The sequence below is a fragment of the Rhea pennata genome, chromosome 32, assembly GCF_028389875.1.
Source record: "Rhea pennata isolate bPtePen1 chromosome 32, bPtePen1.pri, whole genome shotgun sequence".
NCBI lineage: Eukaryota > Metazoa > Chordata > Aves > Rheiformes > Rheidae > Rhea > Rhea pennata.
This window is the reverse complement of record NC_084694.1, coordinates 887,555-905,595: the sequence shown is the minus strand read 5'-3', so window position 1 is coordinate 905,595 and position 18,041 is coordinate 887,555. Positions and strand designations below refer to the sequence as shown.

General features: G+C 72.0%; 2 protein-coding genes and 1 long non-coding RNA gene across 5 annotated transcripts; 1 reads left to right on the top strand and 2 right to left on the bottom strand.

Moving 5' to 3' along the window:
• Positions 1-524: 524 nt before the first annotated feature.
• PPP1R13L (protein phosphatase 1 regulatory subunit 13 like) lies at positions 525-15,685 on the bottom strand. Its single transcript, XM_062598167.1, has 14 exons — positions 15,204-15,685; positions 14,985-15,071; positions 9,984-10,061; positions 9,729-9,859; positions 8,613-9,081; positions 7,612-7,710; positions 7,123-7,220; positions 6,585-7,005; positions 5,432-5,916; positions 4,081-4,218; positions 3,103-3,236; positions 2,806-2,972; positions 1,370-1,569; positions 525-802 (listed from the first exon to the last, which is right to left on the bottom strand). Exons 2-14 carry the CDS (start codon positions 14,998-15,000, stop codon positions 764-766), a joined length of 2,475 nt encoding a protein of 824 aa, XP_062454151.1. The 5' UTR covers positions 15,001-15,071; positions 15,204-15,685; the 3' UTR covers positions 525-763.
• On the top strand, positions 12,786-15,117 carry LOC134152628 (uncharacterized). The gene is made up of 3 exons (XR_009961048.1): positions 12,786-12,818; positions 13,726-13,865; positions 15,032-15,117. It is a non-coding gene; the product is annotated as an uncharacterized LOC134152628 (long non-coding RNA).
• A 75-nt stretch (positions 15,686-15,760) lies between the features above and the next one.
• ERCC1 (ERCC excision repair 1, endonuclease non-catalytic subunit) lies at positions 15,761-18,035 on the bottom strand. 3 transcript variants are annotated; one of them, XM_062598179.1, is made up of 9 exons: positions 17,875-18,035; positions 17,489-17,785; positions 17,008-17,111; positions 16,795-16,894; positions 16,633-16,709; positions 16,368-16,467; positions 16,155-16,226; positions 15,955-16,023; positions 15,761-15,877 (listed from the first exon to the last, which is right to left on the bottom strand). In XM_062598179.1, the coding sequence occupies exons 1-9, from the start codon at positions 17,956-17,958 to the stop codon at positions 15,824-15,826; spliced, it is 957 nt and encodes a 318-aa protein (XP_062454163.1). In that variant the 5' UTR covers positions 17,959-18,035; the 3' UTR covers positions 15,761-15,823. The 3 variants fall into 3 exon arrangements, with proteins under 3 accessions (XP_062454163.1, XP_062454161.1, XP_062454162.1); XM_062598177.1 differs by having other exon boundaries at positions 15,761-16,023; XM_062598178.1 differs by having other exon boundaries at positions 15,761-16,023; positions 17,008-17,066.
• Between the last annotated feature and the right edge of the window lie 6 nt (positions 18,036-18,041).

Here is an 18,041-nt window from a genome sequence, read left to right as displayed (position 1 = left end):
GGCCAATGGCCGCCTGGCCCCTCCCCGTCCCTCTCCCCTCGCTGCCCCGCCTCTCCCTCGCCATTGGCCGCGCGCGCCGCCCATCAGCGCGGAGCGGCGGGGCTCGCCCCGCAGGGCGGGAAAGGCCGTTCGGGCAGCCGGGAGCAATCGAGCGCAGAGCGGAGGCCGGCGAGTCGAGCGCCGAGCCAGTCGAGCGGGCAGAGTTAAGGTGATGGCGACGAAAGAAGACGGGGGCGGGGGGGGGAGGAAGAGCAGCGCGGGCCCCTCTGTCACCCCCGGGACCTGGGGGACCGGAGGGGGGGGGACACACCATCCCAGCACCCCCTGAGGCCAGAACAGAGACCCCCCCACACGCCATCGTCACCCCCCCCCCACCCCAGACCCACAGCCAGGTCACCGTGTCACCCCCCCCCACCCAATCCGGAGCAGGGTCCCCCTGGGCCTTGTCACCCACCCTCCGAGGCCGAGCGGGGTCCCCCGGCTGCGTCACCCCCCCGCGGCGCACAGAAAGGAGGCGACGGGCGCAGCCGAAAGCTCTTTACTCCCGGCAGAAGCCGGCACCCTGCGTCGACCCCGAGGCCCAGAGCGGGGAGAAGGGTGGGTGGGTGGGGGGGACAAGGCAAACAGCACCCAAAAAGGGAGGGGGGGGGAAGGACCCAGGCGTCCGAGCAGCCTGGAGGGATGGCAGAGAGGGTGGGGGGCACCCAGCTGGTGGGGGGGGGGCAGCTCCAGGCCCCCCACCCCACCCTGGGGCTCCGGAGCCTCAGACCTTCTTCCGCTGCGGCCGCACCCTTGGGAAGAGCTGGGAGAGGGCGAGGGCGTCAGCGCTGCGAGCTTCCTCCGAGAGTGCCGCCAGCACCCTCCCTCCCCCCACCCCCGACAGGGCCCTGGGCTCCACGAGCTCCCACCGAGGCTGCGAGCTTCCTCCGAGGGTGCCGCCAGCTCCCCCCGACAGGGCCGGTGGTGGTTGTGGGGGGTCCCCACAGCTCCCCCCATGCTGGGTGCTGCATTCCTCCCCCCCCCCAGCAGGGACATGGGGGGGGGCTCAGGGACCCTTGGGTGCTGCAGGTCTCCCACAGGAGGCCTGGGGGGAGTGGGGGGGGCTGTGGGGCACATGGGTGCCGCAGGTCCCCCACAGCAGGGACATGGGGGGGAGCTGTGGGGACCCTTGGGTGCTGCATTCCCCCCCCCTCCCCCAAGCAGGGCTATGTGTGGGGGAGGGATGGGGGGCCTGTGGGTGCTGCAGGTCCCCCCCAACAGGTACACGGGGGGGGGGGGTGCTCCAGGGGTCCCTTGGGTGCTGCAGGTGCCCCCCCGCAGAGCCCCGGGGGAGGGCTGCAGCCCCCCCACCCCCAGGGCAGGCGCTCACCCCGAAGTAGTTCTTGGGCACGTAGCCCTCGTGGCCGTAGAGGGACCCCCACCACCAGTCGAGCTGCTCGGGGGGGTCGCGGCGCAGCACGGTGACGGGCTCGCCCTCGCGGAACGACAGCTCGTCGCCCAGCTCGGCGCTGTAGTCCCACAGCGCGTACACCACGCCGCTGTTGAGCACCCCCATGCTCTGCTCCACCTCTGCGGGGGGGGGGGGGGGGTCGGTCGCCGAGCCCCCGCGGCAGCAGCACCCCCCTCCCAGCACCCTATAGCACCCTGATGGCCCTGAACAAGCCCCCAGCGCCCTGACCCCCTATATCCCCCCCCTAGCACCCTACAGCACCCCCGCACCCTGATGGCCCTGAACACCCCCCCCCAGCACCCCAATCCCATCCCCCCCAGCGCCCTGACCCCCTATATCTCCCCCTAGCACCCTACAGCACCCCCGCACCCTGACGGCCCTGAACACCCCCCCCCAGCACCCTATAGCACCCCGATGGCCCTTAACAGTCGCTGCAGCCCTCCTGGTACCAGGGGAACCGAGGGTACTGGGAAGAGGTACCGCAGCGGTGGTTGTTACAGTCGGCGTAGCCCTCATGGTACCCCCTGTCCCCCTGGTACCCCCCACTCCCGTAGTACCGCAGTGGTGGTTGTAACAGTCGGCATAGCCCTCCCAGTACCCCCTCACACCCCTGGTACCCCCTGCTCCTGCAGTACCGCAGAGGTAGTTGTAACAGTCGGCGTAGCCCTCGCGGTACCCCTCCCCGTCCCCCCAGTACCCCCCGCTCCCGCGGTACCGCAGAGGTAGTTGTAACAGTCGGCGTAGCCCTCGCGGTACCCCTCCCCGTCCCCCCAGTACCCCCCGCTCCCACGGTACCGCAGAGGTAGTTGTAACAGTCGGCGTAGCCCTCGCGGTACCCCTCCCCGTCCCCCCAGTACCCCCCGCTCCCGCGGTACCGCAGAGGTAGCTGTAACAGTCGGCGTAGCCCTCGCGGTACCCCCCCCCGTCCCCCCAGTACCCCCAGCTCCCACGGTACCGCAGAGGTAGTTGTAACAGTCGGCGTAGCCCTCGTGGTACCCCTCCCCGTCCCCCCAGTACCCCCCGCTCCCGCGGTACCGCAGAGGTAGTTGTAACAGTCGGCGTAGCCCTCGCGGTACCCCTCCCCGTCCCCCCAGTACCCCCCGCTCCCACGGTACCGCAGAGGTAGTTGTAACAGTCGGCGTAGCCCTCGCGGTACCCCTCCCCGTCCCCCCAGTACCCCCCGCTCCCGCGGTACCGCAGAGGTAGCTGTAACAGTCGGCGTAGCCCTCGCGGTACCCCTCCCCGTCCCCCCAGTACCCCCCGCTCCCGCGGTACCGCAGAGGTAGTTGTAACAGTCGGCGTAGCCCTCGCGGTACCCCTCCCCGTCCCCCCAGTACCCCCCGCTCCCACGGTACCGCAGAGGTAGTTGTAACAGTCGGCGTAGCCCTCGCGGTACGGGTCGCACTTCTCCACGGCCAGGCTGCCGTCGCTGGCGGTGGTGGCGAAGACGGCGGCGCCGTGGCGGACCAGGGCCACGCAGACGGCCGTGTCGTTGCAGGAGGCGGCGCAGTGCAGCGGCGTCCTGGGCGCCACGGGGTTAACGGTGCCCCCCTTCCCCCCCCCCCGCCACCGCGTCCCCACCGCCGCCCCCTTGGGCACCCCACCACCACCACCACCACCACCACCGTCGTCGTCGCGGCGCGGTCCCTCACCAGCCGTGGCTGTCGGGGGAGTTGACGTCGGCGCCGCTGGCGATGAGGAAGTCCACGACGTTGTAGTTGGCGCCGCAGATGGCGTTGTGCAGCGCCGTGATGCCCTCGTCGTTGGGCTGGCTGGGGTCGTGGAGCTGCCGGCGGACACCAGCCCTGGCCCTGGCGTCCCCCCACCCACCCGCCACCAGGGGCCCTGGCCCCTCGTGGCCCCCCATCTCCACCCACCTGCCACCGCATGCCCTGGCCCTTGGGCTCTGGTGGCCCCCCATCTCCACCTACCTGCTACCGCATGCCCTGGCCCTTGGGCTCTGGTGGCCCCCCATCTCCACCTACCTGCTACCGCATGCCCTGGCCCTTGGGCTCTGGTGGCCCCCCATCTCCACCTACCTGCCACCACATGCCCTGGCCCTTGGGCTCTGGTGGCCCCCCATCTCCACCTACCTGCCACCAGGTGCCCTGGCCCTTGGGCTCTGGTGTCCTCCCATCTCCATCTACCTGCTACTGCATGCCCTGGCCCTTGGGCTCTGGTGGCCCCCCATCTCCACCTACCTGCTACCGCATGCCCTGGCCCTTGGGCTCTGGTGTCCCCCCATCTCCACCCACCTGCCACCAGGTGCCCTGGCCCTGGCCCTTGGTGTCCTCCCATCTCTATCTACCTGCCACCGCATGCCCTGGCCCTTGGGCTCTGGTGTCCCCCCATCTCCACCCACCTGCCACCAGGTGCCCTGGCCCTGGTCCTTGGTGTCCTCCCATCTCCACCTACCTGCCACCGCATGCCCTGGCCCTTGGGCTGTGGTGTCCCACCATCTCCATCCACCTGCCACCAAGTGCCCTGTCCCTTGGGCTCTGGTGTCCCCTCATCCCCCATCCACCTGCCAGCAGGTGCCCTGTCCCTGTCCCTTGGGCTCTGGTGTCCCTCCATCCCCACGCCACCAGGTGCCCTGTCCCCGTCCCCCGCGTCCCGCCGGCGCGGCTCACCTCGGCCACGGCCTGCTGCACCACGTCCAGCTCGCCCGTGAGCGCCGCGTCCAGCAGCAGCACCAGCGGGTTGAGGCGCACCCGGCCCTTGGGGCGCTTGCGGGGCGAGGAGGGGCTGCGCAGGGCCGAGCGCCGCTCCTGCGGGCACCCGGGCGGTCAGCGGGGGGACCCGGCACCAGGAGGTACCCAGGGGAGACCGTGGGGGCACCTGCTGCGGCACCCAGCACCAGGGGAGGACCTGGGGACATCGCCTGGGGGCACCTGACCCTACGTGATACCCAAGCATGGACCTTGGGGACATCCCCTGCGTCAGTTAGCATCATAGGACACCTGAGAAGGGACCTCAGAGACACCTCCTGGGGCACCTGGCACCATAAGGCACCCGGGGAGGACCTTGGTGACACCACCCAGGGAAGCAAAGGACCAGGAAAGGGCCTCAGTGACACCTCCTGGGGCCCTTGGCATCATAGGACACCCAAAGGTGACCCTCGAGGCACCTTCCCAGGGCAGCAGGGTACGTGAAGGGGACCTCAGTGACACCTCCCAGGGCACCTGGGACCACAGGACACCCGAGAAGGGACCGTGGGGGACACCTCTGGGAGCACCAGGCATCACCTAGCACCCAGAGGAAACCCAAAGGGCACCCAGGAGGACCTCAGGGACCCCTCTGAGAGTGCCAGGCACTGCCTGGCATCTCAAGGGACACTGGGAAGGACTGTGGGGGACACTGGGCACCACCAGGCACCTTGGGGTCACCTGGCACCTCTAGGGACACCTGGAGGGACCGTGGGGGACACTGGGCACCACCAGGCACCTTGGGGTCACCTGGCACCTCTAGGGACACCTGGAGGGACCGTGAGGGACACTGGGCACCACCAGGCACCTTGGGGTCACTTGGCACCTCTAGGGACACCGGGAAGGACCGTGGGGGACACTGGGCACCACCAGGCACCTTGGGGTCACCTGGCACCTCTAGGGACACTGGGAAGGACCGTGGGGGACACTGGGCACCACCAGGCACCCTGGGGTCACCTGGCACCTCTAGGGACACTGGGAAGGACCGTGGGGGACACTGGGCACCACCAGGCACCCTGGGGTCACCTGGCACCTCTAGGGACACTGGGCACCACCAGGCACCTTGGGGTCACCTGGCACCTCTAGGGACACCGGGAGGGACCGTGAGGGACACTGGGCACCACCAGGCACCTTGGGATCACCTGGCACCTCCGCTTGGCACCTTTGGGGACACCAGGCAGGACCCGGCACCCTGGGACACCCCAGGAAAGCCCTGGAGCACACCAGGAGACTCCGTCCCATCTCCAAAGGCCACGGAGACACCTCCGGCACTCACCGGGCTGGGCAGGGGGCTGCCGGGGGGCTCCGGAACGGCCAGGAGGGACGGAGGAGGGCTGTGACGTGGAGCGGATCCGAGCGCTTTGGCTTCGGGAGCCGCGTCGGCGCCGGGCGGCAGCTCGGCCGCGTCCGGCGCCGGCGTCTCGTCCTTACGGGGCCGGTGGTGGAAGAGGCGGGTGATGAGCTGCTGGTACTGCTTCTTGTGGGTGGGCGGCAGCGCCGGCCCGGGGCTCTGCTCCATGGAGCCGCGGCGCTTGAGCGGCCGCGGCATTTCGGCCAGCACCCGCGCCACCTCCTCGAATTCGGGCACCTTCTGGGCTTCGGGGGGCAGCAGGGGCTGGAGGCGCGTGGGGCTCAGCGGCCGCGCCACGTCCTCCGCCTCGCCGCCCTGCAGCAGCGTCTCCAGCTCCGGCTCCGGCTCCACCTCCGGCAGCGCCCGCGGCGCTTCGCCGACGCTCTCGGCGGCTCCGGCCCGGCTCGGCCCTGCGGCCACGCGGCGTGTCGGCGGGAGACCCCCCCTCCCCTTCCCCGAAAGGAGGGTGGCCCGGACCCCCCCCCCCCCACCGCCACCACCACTACGGGGCTCAGGGTGCCGGAGGCAGCCAGAGCCCTCCCCCCCCCAACCCCCACACGTCCCACGACACCGGAGCCCCACGGACCCCCCCCCCAAAACCCCGTATATCAGGGGGTTGGAGCCCCAAAGACCCCCCCCCCAACTCCCATACGTCCCAGCATGCTAAAACCAGTGAAACCCCCCAAATGCCCCATATTTCAGCGTGCTGGAGCCCCCCAGACCTCCCCCCAAAACCCTGTATGTCCCAGTATGGTGGAGTCATTGAGACCCCCCCCCAAAAAAATACTCCATATAGTTCAGCATGCTGGAGCCCCCCAGACCCCCCCAACCCCCCATATCTCCACATGCTGGAGCCCCATGGACCCCCCCCCAAGCCCTCCCACATCTCAGCACGCTGGAGCCCCCCCCAACCCCCCCATATCTCCACATGCTGGAGCCCCACAGACCCCCCCCAAAACCCCCCATATCTCAGCATGCTGGAGCCCCCCACGGACCCCGTCCCCAAACCCCCCCCATATCTCAGCACACCGCAGCCAGGTGCCCCCCCTCCTCAAGCCCCCCCCTCCCCGCCCCATACCTGCAGACGCCGGGGCCCCCCAGCCCGCCGCTGGCTCCCCCTCACTGGGGGGCGGCGCCGGGGGGGCCTGGAGCTGGGGCTGCTTCTGGGGCGAGCGGGGGAAGGCGAGGGGGGCCGGCGGGCCGCCCCGGGGGCTTCCACCGCCGCCGGTGCCGCCGGCCCCTCCGTGCTCCCAAAAGGCATTTTGCAGCTTGAAGATCATGGAGAGGGGCAGGGGCTTGTGGCGGGGGGGGCGGGCGCCCTGCGAGCCGGGGGGGGGCGGCACGGGGACGCGGGAGGCGGGCTGCAGGGCCGGGTGCCAGGCGCGGGGGCCCGGCGGGCCGGCGCGTCGCCCGCCGCCCTCCTGCCGTCGCTCGCTGGCCAGCGGCGACACCTTGTAGTTGCGGGGCAGCGTGGCGCTGTGCACGCCGTAGGCACCGTCCTGGGTGGGGTGTGGGACAAGGGGGGGGGGGGGGGACAAGGAGCCGTGAGGGACGGTGGTCTGTCCCTCCCTTGTCCCCCCCCCACCCCCCCCCGGCCGTTGCCCCCCCCGGCTGACCTTGCGCTGGCCGCCGGCGCCGTCCAGGCTCGATTCCCTCCACGGAGCCAGCTGCAGCCCCGGGGGCTGCCGGAGCCCCGGCTGCCCCTCGCCGGCGCCTGTTTGGGGAGGGGGTGGGGGGGGCAACGGGACACCGAGACCTCAGCACCGTGCTGACGCTGGGGGGTGGCACCCTGGCTTGGACCCCCCCACACCCCCACCTGGCACCCTCCGCCCCAACACAGAAGCCCCAGATCCTCCCCAGTCTCCCCTTGAACCCCAGGGACCCCAACGTGGAGCTGCCAACACCTCCAGACCCCCCCCCTCCAAGATGCCCCCTGCCCACCCCAGATGATCCCCCAAAACCTTCTCAGATACCTCCAGCCTCTTTGGATGCCACCCTGGTTCCCCTAGACCCTGCCCAATCCCCCACCCAGCACCCCCAGGTGTCCCCCAGCCTCCCGGACTCCCCTCAACCACCCCCCCCCCTCACCCCCGCCCCACACTCACGGTCGTAGCCCCCCGAGCTGGACGGTTTCTTCTCGTAGGCCACATCCAGGTCAGACTCGTTCCAGCTCTTCTGCGGGCGCCGTTTGATCACCAGGTCATCTAGGGAGGATGAGGAGGCTGAGTAGATCCCCCCTACCCCCCGGCACAGCCTGCCCCCCCCCCAGCTGCCACCCACATCCCCAGAGATGGGGTACAGGAACCCGGCTTGGAGTCTGGGGACCTTGAGGGTCTCAGGAGAAGGATGGGGGGGAAGATGGCAGGATGGGGGGGGGGTCCCACCATGGAGGTCCTGGGAGGGAGTGGGGGGGGGCACCCCAAGATGGGGGAAATATCCCTGGATGGAGGCGCACTGAGATGGGGTGGGGACACCCTGGTACAGGAACACCTTGGGACAGGCTGGGGACACGCGAGCAACAGGGACACCCCAAGACAGGGGCACCCTGGGATGGGCTAGGAACACCCTAAGAGGGAACGAACACCTTGGGGTGGGACAAGGACACCTCAGGATAAGGGCGTAACTCGTGATGGAGGCACAGCGGGGTGGGACAGGAGCACCTTGGGATGGGGTGGGGGCACCCCAGGACAGGACAAGGATGCCCTGGGATGGGAGCACCCAAGATGACGATGACATGCCGAGGCAGGTTGGGGATCCCGTCGTGGGGTGATCCTGGGATGGGACAGGAGCACCCCAGCATGGGGTTGGAGACTCCCCATGAGGGGGTCGCCTTGAGATGGGACAGGAGGCCCCCCCACCCCAAAGATGAGGACACGCCAGAATGGATCGGAGACACCCTATGATGGGAGACGCCCCACGACGGGGGCCACCCTGGGATGGGATGGGAGCACCCCAGGATGGGTTGGGAGCGCTCCAGGATGGGAACATCCTACGATTGGGACCACCTCAGGATGGAGCCACCCCACACCGGGCAGCATCCTTGGACCGGGGCCACCAACAGGACAGGGTCCCCCCCCCCCCCACCCCCAAACCCCGTCCCCCTTACCCTGAGCCCGGAAAGGCGCCAAGGCCCCGCTGATGGACGGGTAGAGGCTGTGCGCCTCGTAGGGCGGCGGGGCGGGCGGCCGGGGCGACGGCGCCCGTTCGGGGAAGAACATCTGCGCCGGGGAGCCCTCGCCCGAGCGGGGCGACCCGGCCCGGCCCGGCGAGCCGCCGAAACCCAGGAAGTCGTAAGGGCGCTCGGCGCCCGCCGAGCGATGGAGCCGGGGCGAGGGGGCCCGGCCGGTGGCTCCGCCGCCCGGCGCCAGCCCCTCGTAGGGCACCGCCAGCACCTTGGGCCGGGGCGAGGGCGCCCGTTCCTCCGCCGGCAGGTAGTAGGAGGACCGGGGCGAGCCGGGGCGGCCCAGCGAGTCGCCGTGGAAGGAGCCGAAGAGCTCCGGGCTCTCCGCCGGCAGGTTTTTCCGGCCAAAAGGCGAGCTGGTGCGGCTCAGGGTGTCCGAGGGGCTGTAGGGCTCCTGGGGAGGCCGGGAGAGGAGAGCTGGGGTCCCTGGGCGGCTGCTGGCACCCATCAAGTGGCACCCAGCACCCGTCCCACCACCAACGTGAGGTATCTGAGGGGCCATAGGGCTCCTAGCACCCACTGGTTGATCCCAGCACCCATCCCACCACCTACATGAGGTGTCTGAGGGGCCGTAGGGCTCCTAGCACCCACTGGTTGATCCCAGCACCCATCCCACCACCTACATGAGGTGTCTGAGGAGCAGTAGGGCTCCTAGCACCCACTGGGTGATCCCAGCACCCGTCCCACCACCTACATGAGCTGTCCAAGGGGCTGTAGGGCTCCTGGTGGTTGCTGGCACCCATCAAGTGACCCCAGCACCCATCCCACCACCTACATGAGGTGTCCGAGGGGCTGCAGGGCTCCTGAGGGTTGCTGGCACCCATCAAGTGACCCCAGCACCCATCCCACCACCTACATGAGGTGTCCGAGGGGCTGCAGGGCTCCTGAGGGTTGCTGGCACCCATCAAGTGACCCCAGCACCCATCCCACCACCTACACAAGGTGTCTGAGGGGCCGTAGGGCTCCCGGGGAAGCCGGGAGAGGGGAGCTGGGACTCTTGGGGGTCACTAGCACCCATCGGGTGCCATCTAGGTCCCCCACCTTGGGCTGCGCCGCGGGCGGCTCGGGCCCGTCGGTCCAGAGCGACTCGAGCTGCCGCGAGAGCTCGTCCACTTTGGCCACGGCCGTGTCCAGCTCCACTTGCTTCAGATCCATGTGTTTCATAGCCAGGGCTGGAAAAAAAGCCGGGAGACGGAAACATTCGCACGGGGGCCCGGGAAACACCCGCACGGGGGGCCGGGAAACACCCGCACGGGGGGCCGGTCCCTCCGGCGCCGCCGCCGCCCCCTTACTCACACTGGAAGGTGAGATCCAGCAGGTCCTGGGCGCTCTGGATCCGCTGGCTCGCCATGGCGCGATCCGGGCCGCCGGCGCCTGGCGAAGCCGGGGGGGGGGGGGGGGAGGAAGGAGGGGGGGGGGGAGCTGGGCGGCGAGGCGGAGCCGCCCCCGGGAACGCCGCCGCCGCCGCAGCCGCGCGGGACGGACGGACAGACGGACGTGTCGCGACGGGCCCCGGCGAGCGGCACCATAATAATAATTACGGGCGGCAGCGGGAGCCGCCCTCCCCCCCCCCCCCCCCCCCCCCGCCCCGGGGGCCTGGGAGCCGCCCGGGCTTCGCTCCCGCCCTGCCCCACTTTTTTTTTTGGGGGGGGGGGGGCAGGTTGCACCCTAGGGGACACGCTCTGCCCCCCCCCCCCCCCCACGCGGGGAGGGGACGTCCCTCCGTGGGGGCCCAGCTGGGATTTTGGAGGAGGGGGGGGCACTTTGCTCTTGGGGGGGCACCCCACGTTTTGGGCAGGGACGCAGCCCCCGGGAATGGCGGCGGCGGAGGGGGGGGGGGCTCCTGCCTCTCCCCCCACCCCCGCCCACGCTCTTAGGGACCCCAAAAGGGGGCTTTGAGGGGGGGTCTCAGACCCCACCCCCACCCCCGGGGCGGGAGCAGGCGCCTTGCGGCCCCCCCCCAACCCCAAGCGGCTGCGGACAAGCCGCAACTCGCCTGGAACTGGGAAAGGGCCCAGGCGTCCGGGCGCCCCAGCGGCTCCCCCCCCCCGCCCCTCCCGGCTCGAAACGGGGCCCAGGCGTCCGAGCTCCACGCCCTGCCTCCCCCCCCCCCCCGCCACTTCAGTTGGCCGAAGCATCTGGAGTGGGGAGACACGTGGGGGTCGAGCGGGTGGGGGGCCCAGGCGTCCGGGACCGAACAGAGGGGGAGGGCAGGGATGTGTGGGGCGGGGGCCCAGGCGTCCGAGATGGAACGGGACGGGACGGGGGGAGGGGGAGTGGGGCGGGGATGTGTGGGGCGGGGGCCCAGGCGTCCGGGCGGGTGCCCACGCGGGGGCGTGCAGGCGGCTCGACGCCCCATTCCACAGCGCTGGGTCACGCGGGGGAGGGCGCCGCGGGGGGGGTTGGAGGGGGGGGCCGCACCCTGCGCCCCAGGGTGCTGGGCGGGGGGGGGGGGGAGACCCACGGGTGTGTGGGGGGCAGATCCCGGGGAGGGGGGGGGAGAGACCCACGGGTGGGGTGGGGAGCAGATCCCGGGGAGGGGGAGAAGAGAGGGAGGCAGATCCGGAGGGGGGAGACGGGACCCACAGGTTGGGGGGCAGCTCCCGCCGGGGGAAGCAGATCCCGAGACCCACGGGTGGGGGGGCAGCACCCACGGGTGTGGGGGGGGCAGATCCCGTGGGTCGGGACCCACGGGTGGGGGGCAGCTCCCGCTGGGGGGGGCCGGATCCTGGGACCCACGGGTGGGGGGGGGTAGCACCCACGGGTGTTTGTGTGTGGGGGGGGCAGATCCCGTGGGCCGGGACCCACGGGTGGGGGGGGGGCAGATCCCGCGGGCCGGGACCCACGGGTGGGGGGCAGCACCCATGGGGGGGGGGGGGGCCCACAGCGCCCCCGTCCCGCCCCGTGGCCGGAAGCCCCGGCCGAGCCCCCCCCCCCGGTCCCGCCGGTACCTGCCGCCGCCGCCGCTGCCGTCGGGGTCCCCGGTGCCGGCGCCGCCCGCGGCAGGTCGGGGCGGGCCCAGGTGCTCGGGGCGGGCCCAGGTGGCCCGGCCCGGCCCGGCCCGGCCGGCCGCGGTGCACGCCGGGACTTGGAGTCCGCCGCCACCCCCCCACACACACACACACACACACCCACGGAGCACTTCCGGGGCAGCCAGACCCCGCCGGCGACCCCTGACCCCCGACCCCGCCCCGCGCCCCCTGACCCCGCCTTAGGGGTGGGGGGGGGGGCAGCGACTGGAGAACCCGCCGGGGAGAGGGGGGATCTATAGGGCAGGGGCTGGGGATCAGTGGGGCAAGGATGGGGTGGGGGTCTGTGGGGCAGCCGAGAGGGATCTATGGGGCAGCCTAGGGGTGTCTATGGGGCAGCACGGGGGGAGGTCTGTGGGGCAGCCGAGAGGGATCTATGGGGCAGCCCAGGGGTTTCTATGGGGCAGCCCGGGGGGGGTCTGTGGGGCAGCCCGAGGGGGTCTGTGGGGCAGCCCAGGGGTTTCTATGGGGCAGCCCGGGGGGGGGTCTGTGGGGCAGCCGAGAGGGATCTATGGGGCAGCCTAGGGGTGTCTATGGGGCAGCCCGGGGGGGGGTCTGTGGGGCAGCCGAGAGGGATCTATGGGGCAGCCCAGGGGTTTCTATGGGGCAGCCCGGGGGGGGGGTCTGTGGGGCAGCCTAGGGGGGTCTGTGGGGCAGCCCAGGGGTTTCTATGGGGCAGCCCGCGGGGTTCTGTGGGGCAGCCCGGGGGGATTTATGGGGCAGCCCGGGGGTGTCTATGGGGCAGCCCAAGGGTTTCCATGGGGCAGCCCGGGGGGTGTCTATGGGGCGGCCCGTAGCTCGTTGCGCACTAGCGGCCTCTGCCCCTTTAACCCGCGGGGCTGGCCGATACCACGCCGGGCGCCGCCCCTTGAAGGGCCTCCCCGCCCCCCCCCCGCGCCGCGGAGCGGTGGTCCCGCCCGGGCTGTACCAACCGCTGCCGCGCGGCGGGGGGGGAGGGGGGACGGGGCGCCCCCACCCGCGCGGGACAAGGCGCGGGCTGCGGCGGTTCCCCCCCGCACTGGGCGCCGAGTGGGCGCGCCCGGAGGGGGGCGGGGCCAGGGGGCGGGGCCAAGGGGGCGCGCGGCCGGCGGCAGCATGGAGGGTGAGCGGGGGCGGGCAGGAGGACCCGGGGCGGGGGGGGGGGTCTGTGGGGCAGGAGGGACCTGGGGGGAGCCGGGGGGGCGTGTGGGGCAAGAGGACCCTGCAGTGGGTCTGGCGGAGCCGGGGGCGTTCCAGGTGTGGGGCAGGAAGGGCCCAGGTGTGGGGCGGGGGGGGGGGGGCTGGGAAGTTCCGTGCTGTGGGGCAGGAGGGGCTCGAGGGGGTCCCAGGTGTGGGGCAGGGGAGTCTGGGAAGTTCCGTGCTGTGGGGCAGGAGGGGCTCGAGGGGTCCCAGGTGTGGGGCGGGGGGGGGGCTGGGAAGTTCTGTGCTGTGGGGCAGGAGGGGCTCGAGGGGTCCCAGGTGTGGGGCGGGGGGGGGGGGCTGGGAAGTTCCGTGCTGTGGGGCAGGAGGGGCTCGAGGGTCCCAGGTGTGGGGCAGGAGGGGCTCGAGGGGTCCCAGGTGTGGGGCAGGAGGGGCTGGGAAGTTCCGTGCTGTGGGGCAGGAGGGGCTGGGGGGGGGCAGGTGTGGGGCAGGAGGAGCAGAGGGGTTTCAGGTGTGGGGCTATGGTACAGAAGGGGCTGAGGGGGTCCCAGATGTGGGGCAGGAGGGATTGGCGGGTCCAAGGTGTGGGGCAGGAGGGGCAGAGGGGTTTCAGGTGTGGGGCTATGGTACAGAAGGGGCTGAGGGGGGGTCCCAGATGTGGGGCAGGAGGGTTTGGCGGGTGCGAGGTGTGGGGCAGGAGGGATTGGCGGGTCCAAGGTGTGGGGCAGGAGGGGCAGAGGGGTTTCAGGTGTGGGGGCTATGGTGCAGGAGGGGCTGGGGGTCCACAGCATGGGTCTGGGGGGCAGGAAGGGGCGGGGTGGGGGGTCCCCGGTGTGGGGCAGCCCCCGACGCCCGCTCGCGCCCCACAGAGCCGCAGCGGTTCCGGTGCCCCCCCGGGCTTCGCGGCCGCGGCGCCCTCGGCGCCCGCCGGGCTCTGGCGCGACGCCCTGGGCCCCCCCGGCAAGGAGCTGTGGCTCATCCGCGCCCCCGCCGACTTCCGCCCCGAGAGGTGAGCGCCCGGATGCCTGGGCCCCGCCGACGGCGGGGAGGGGGGCACAGGGGTGATGATGACATCTGGGGGGGGGGGGGCACCAGGGTGACAGTGCCAGCGGGGTGCGTGGGGTGGAGGGGGCAGAGCGGTGGGAGCACCACCAGAATGGGTGTTGAAGGGGGACGGTGACACCTGGGGTGGGGACATTGGGGTGGCAGCGTTGGCCAAGGGGGGTGAGGTGACAACGCGATGGGGTGACGGTGACACCCGGGGTGGGGACATTGGGGTGGCAGCGTTGGCCAAGGGGGGTGTGAGGTGACAACGCGATGGGGTGACGGTGACACCCGGGGTGGGGGCACTGAGGGGTGACGGTGACATCCGTGGTGGGGACATTGGGGTGGCAGCGTTGGCCAAGGGGGGGTGACAACACGATGGGGTGACGGTGACATCCGTGGTGAGGACATTGGGGTGCAGCGTTGGCCAACGGGGGGTGACAACGTGATGGGGGGACGGTGACATCCGGGGTGGGGACATTGGGGTGGCAGCGTTGGCCAAGGGGGGGGTGACAACGTGATGGGGGGACGGTGACATCCGGGGTGGGGACATTGGGGTGGCAGCGTTGGCCAAGGGGGGGTGACAACACGATGGGGTGACGGTGACATCCGTGGTGAGGACATTGGGGTGGCAGCGTTGGCCAACGGGGGGTGACAACGTGATGGGGGGACGGTGACATCCGGGGTGGGGACATTGGGGTGGCAGCGTTGGCCAACGGGGGGTGACAACGTGATGGGGGGGACGGTGACATCCGGGGTGAGGACATTGGGTGGCAGCGTTGGCCAACGGGGGGTGACAACACGATGGGGTGACGGTGACATCCGTGGTGAGGACATTGGGGTGGCAGCGTTGGCCAACGGGGGGTGACAACGTGATGGGGGGGGACGGTGACATCCGGGGTGGGGACATTGGGGTGGCAGCGTTGGCCAAGGGGGGGGTGACAACGTGATGGGGGGACGGTGACACCCGGGGTGGGGATATTGGGGTGGCAGCGTTGGCCAAGGGGGGGGTGACAACGCGATGGGGGGGACGGTGACATCCAGGGTGGGCGCAGAGGAGGTGCCAGCGCCCACGCGCCCTCACCGCTGCGTCCATCCATCCGTCCGTCCGTCCGTCCGTCCGTGGGGCAGCCTGGAGGGCTGCGCGGTGCCGCTGGGGGGCTGCGAGCGGCTGCGGGGGGCCGAGCGGCGCCTCGGGGGGCTGCGGGCGGCCCCGGGGCGGGCGGGCGGCGCCCGGCTGCTCGCAGCCCTGCGCCCGCTCCGGCCGCCTGGCCTGCGCCCCCCCCCTCCGCGGCGCCCTCACCCTCCGCGAGAGCTTCGACGGCCCCTCGGATCCCGCCGCCGAGCCGGAGCCGGAGCCGGAGCCGGAGCCGCCGCGGAAAACGAAGAAGAAGAAGAAGAAGAGGGAGGGGATGAAGGAGCCGGAGCTGCTGGAGGTGCTGACACCGGTCAAGGCAGAGCCGGATGAGGAGCGGGGACGCGGCCCTGGGACCCCCCCTCGTTCCTGGCCGGCCCCGAGGGACGCTGAGCTGGCGCCGGAGGCGCCGGAGCTGGAAGCGCCGGAGCCTCCGAAAAAGAAAAAGAAGCACAAACGGAAGCGGGAGCCGCCGGAGGACTCGGGGCAGACGGATCCCTGCTCCGTGGAGGAGATCCGGCGTGAGCCCGGCCGGATCGGAGGCATCCCGCTCGGTCGCGGCCTCGGAGGGGGGGCGTCCCGGCGCCTCGACGACCCTCCGGGGCTGAGGATCGCGCCCCCCCACCCCCCTCCCCCAGCCCGCCGGCGTTTTCTGCCGTGAATCCCGCTGCGCCGCCGGGAACGGCCCCGGCGGCCCCCGTCCCTCCGGAAGCAGCTCCGGCGAGCGTTGGGCGCCGTTTTATTAGGCGAATAAAAAGGTCTTTGCGCCCCGAGCGCGGGGCGCCCGCTCACTTGGGGGCCTTCAGGAAGGGCTCGTGCAGGGCGTCGAAGAGCCTCTTGGCCTGGAAAAAGGGGAGAAGGCGGCGCGGGAAGGGCGGCGAAGGCCGCCGGCTCCCTCCCGCCGAGCCGCCCCGCTCACCTTCTGCGGCCCGACGCCGGGGCAGAGGGACAGGTCCTCCCTGGAGGCGCCCACCACGGCGGCCAGCGACTGCGGGGACGGGGGGGCCGAGGCGGGCGTTAGGGCTCTGCCACCAGCGCCGGAGTGGAAAAAAAAAAAAAAAAAAACCCAAAACCCCCAAATTTCCCCCCTCAAAATCGCTCCGGCGCGCGGCGACTCACCCCGAAGGTGGTGAGCAGGCTCGCGGCGTCCGTCTTGTTCACCGACTTGACGCTGGTCAGGCAGTCGGTCATCTGCGGGGGGGGGGGGCGAGGGCGGCCCTGATTTCCACACCCCCCCCCCCCCCACTAAAACGGGGCCGCTCTGGTCCCGTCTTCCCACCCCCAAATCCCGCGGGATTCGCCCCGGCCCTTTCTCCGCCGCCGCGTCCTCACCCGCGAGAGGAAGCCCTGCTCCACCTTCTCCTTGAGCAGGTCGGCCGGTTTCTGCTCGTAGGCCTTGTAGGTCTCCAGGTAGCGCCCGGCCTCCTCGGGGCTGGCGAGACGGCGGCGGCCGTGGGGTGAGCGGCTCCGGGGGGGTGGGGGGGGGCCCGTTTCTCCGCGCCCCGGATCCTCCTCCCGGGGTGGGGGGCCGATGTCCCCGTCTCCCCCCCCCCCCCCCCCCCCAAGACCTCGGGAGGACCGAGGGACGGCGCCCTACCTCCAAGCCAAGATGAGGGTGCAGTCGGCCAGGATGCACATCTTCGCCAGCTCCTTCAGGGCCCGGTGGGGGTCTTTCTGCCGGGGGGGTGGGGGGGGTGTCTCAGCGCGGGGGGGGGGGGGGGGTTTAACAGGGGCGGGGGGGGGGGGACACACGTCTCACCACGTCGACCTGCAGCAGCAGCAGCTGCAGCGCGTACGTCTTGCCCAGGCGGCGCAGGCGCTCGTGGATGTAGTCGGGGTTGAGGTTGTGGTAGCGCAGGCTGGGAAGGAAAAGAAAAAACCGGGAGCATCCGGAGCTGGCGGAGGGGAGGGGGGGGGACACCCGGATCCCCCCCCCCCCCCCACCCCGGGACACCCGGCGCGAGGAGCTCACCTCAGGAAGAGGGCGCAGGCGCTCTGGCCCAGCACGTAGTCGGGGACGACGTCGCCGAACTCCCAGGGCACGTTGCGCACGAACTTCAGCACCGGGTTCCCCCGCTGCGGGCGGCGGGCGGCGGGTGGCGGGTCCCTTCCCCGGGGGGGCGCCGGGCCCCACGGCGCCAGGGGACACCCAGGAAGGGTTTGGTCCCCCCCCCCCCCCCCTGCCCCCCCTTCCCAGACCCCGAGACACGAGAGGACGGACCCTACGGGCCAGGGGACGGTGTGTCCCTCCCCACCCCCATGCCCCAAGACACCGGCGGATGCCAAGGAACGGCCCTTCGTGTGCCCCCCGTGCCCCCCAGACCCCCCGGGGACGGTCCCCTTTTGTCCCCCAGGTGCCAGGGGACGGTCCCCAATGCCCCTAGACCCCCAGGGGCTGGGGGGGGGGGGGGGCGACACACGCCAGGGCCAGCCCCAGCCCTGCCCACACTCACCTGCCGGGGGCTGACGATGATGCTGCTGCTCTTGACGCCCGGCTTGAGCGGGGGCAGCGGGGCCACGTCCCCGGGGCCACCAGGGTCCCCGGGGCCACCAGGGTCCCCGGGGGCCGGCCCGGCCTCACCTGCAGGTGCCGCGGGCGCCGTGGGTGCCGCGGGCAGCGCCGAGGCGGCCGTTCGTTTCACGACGTACTCGGCGTACGAGCGAGGCCCCGGCCGGGCTGGTTCCGGCTCCGGCTCCGGCGGTTTTTCCGGGGGGCCGGAGGCTGCGGAGGCTTTGAAGAGCGATGGCACCTGGTGTGTGTGTGGGGGGGGCAGTGAGCTGGGGTGGGGGGCACGGGGCTGCCCCCCCTCCCCGGGTCCCTCGCGGGTGCCCCCGGTACCGGCGGGGCGGCGGGGTCGTCCGGCCGCAGCGTGAATCTCTTCCTCTTCCCCTCCGGGGACGCGGCTCCGGCGGCGGCTTCCATCGTCTTGGGGGGGAGGCGCAGGGGTCGAGGTCACGGCAGGGGTTACCCTGAGGGCTCCCCGGGGTCGAGGGTCAGCGCTGGGG

Bases quoted from the DNA above. Each gene is read 5' to 3' on its own strand.
- PPP1R13L (XM_062598167.1), bottom strand. The intron at 5,917-6,584 runs GTATGGGGCGGG...GCGTGGCCGCAG, and splicing joins GGGGGCCCCGGCGTCTGCAG to GGCCGAGCCGGGCCGGAGCC. The intron at 1,570-2,805 runs GTACCGTGGGAG...CCCCCCCCGCAG, and splicing joins CTGTTACAACTACCTCTGCG to AGGTGGAGCAGAGCATGGGG.
- ERCC1 (XM_062598177.1), bottom strand. From the start codon at position 17,958: ATGGAAGCCGCCGCCGGAGCCGCGTCCCCGGAGGGGAAGAGGAAGAGA. The intron at 17,786-17,874 runs GTACCGGGGGCA...CACACACACCAG, and splicing joins ACGACCCCGCCGCCCCGCCG to GTGCCATCGCTCTTCAAAGC. The intron at 16,710-16,794 runs GTGAGACGTGTG...CCCCCCCGGCAG, and splicing joins TGCTGCTGCAGGTCGACGTG to AAAGACCCCCACCGGGCCCT.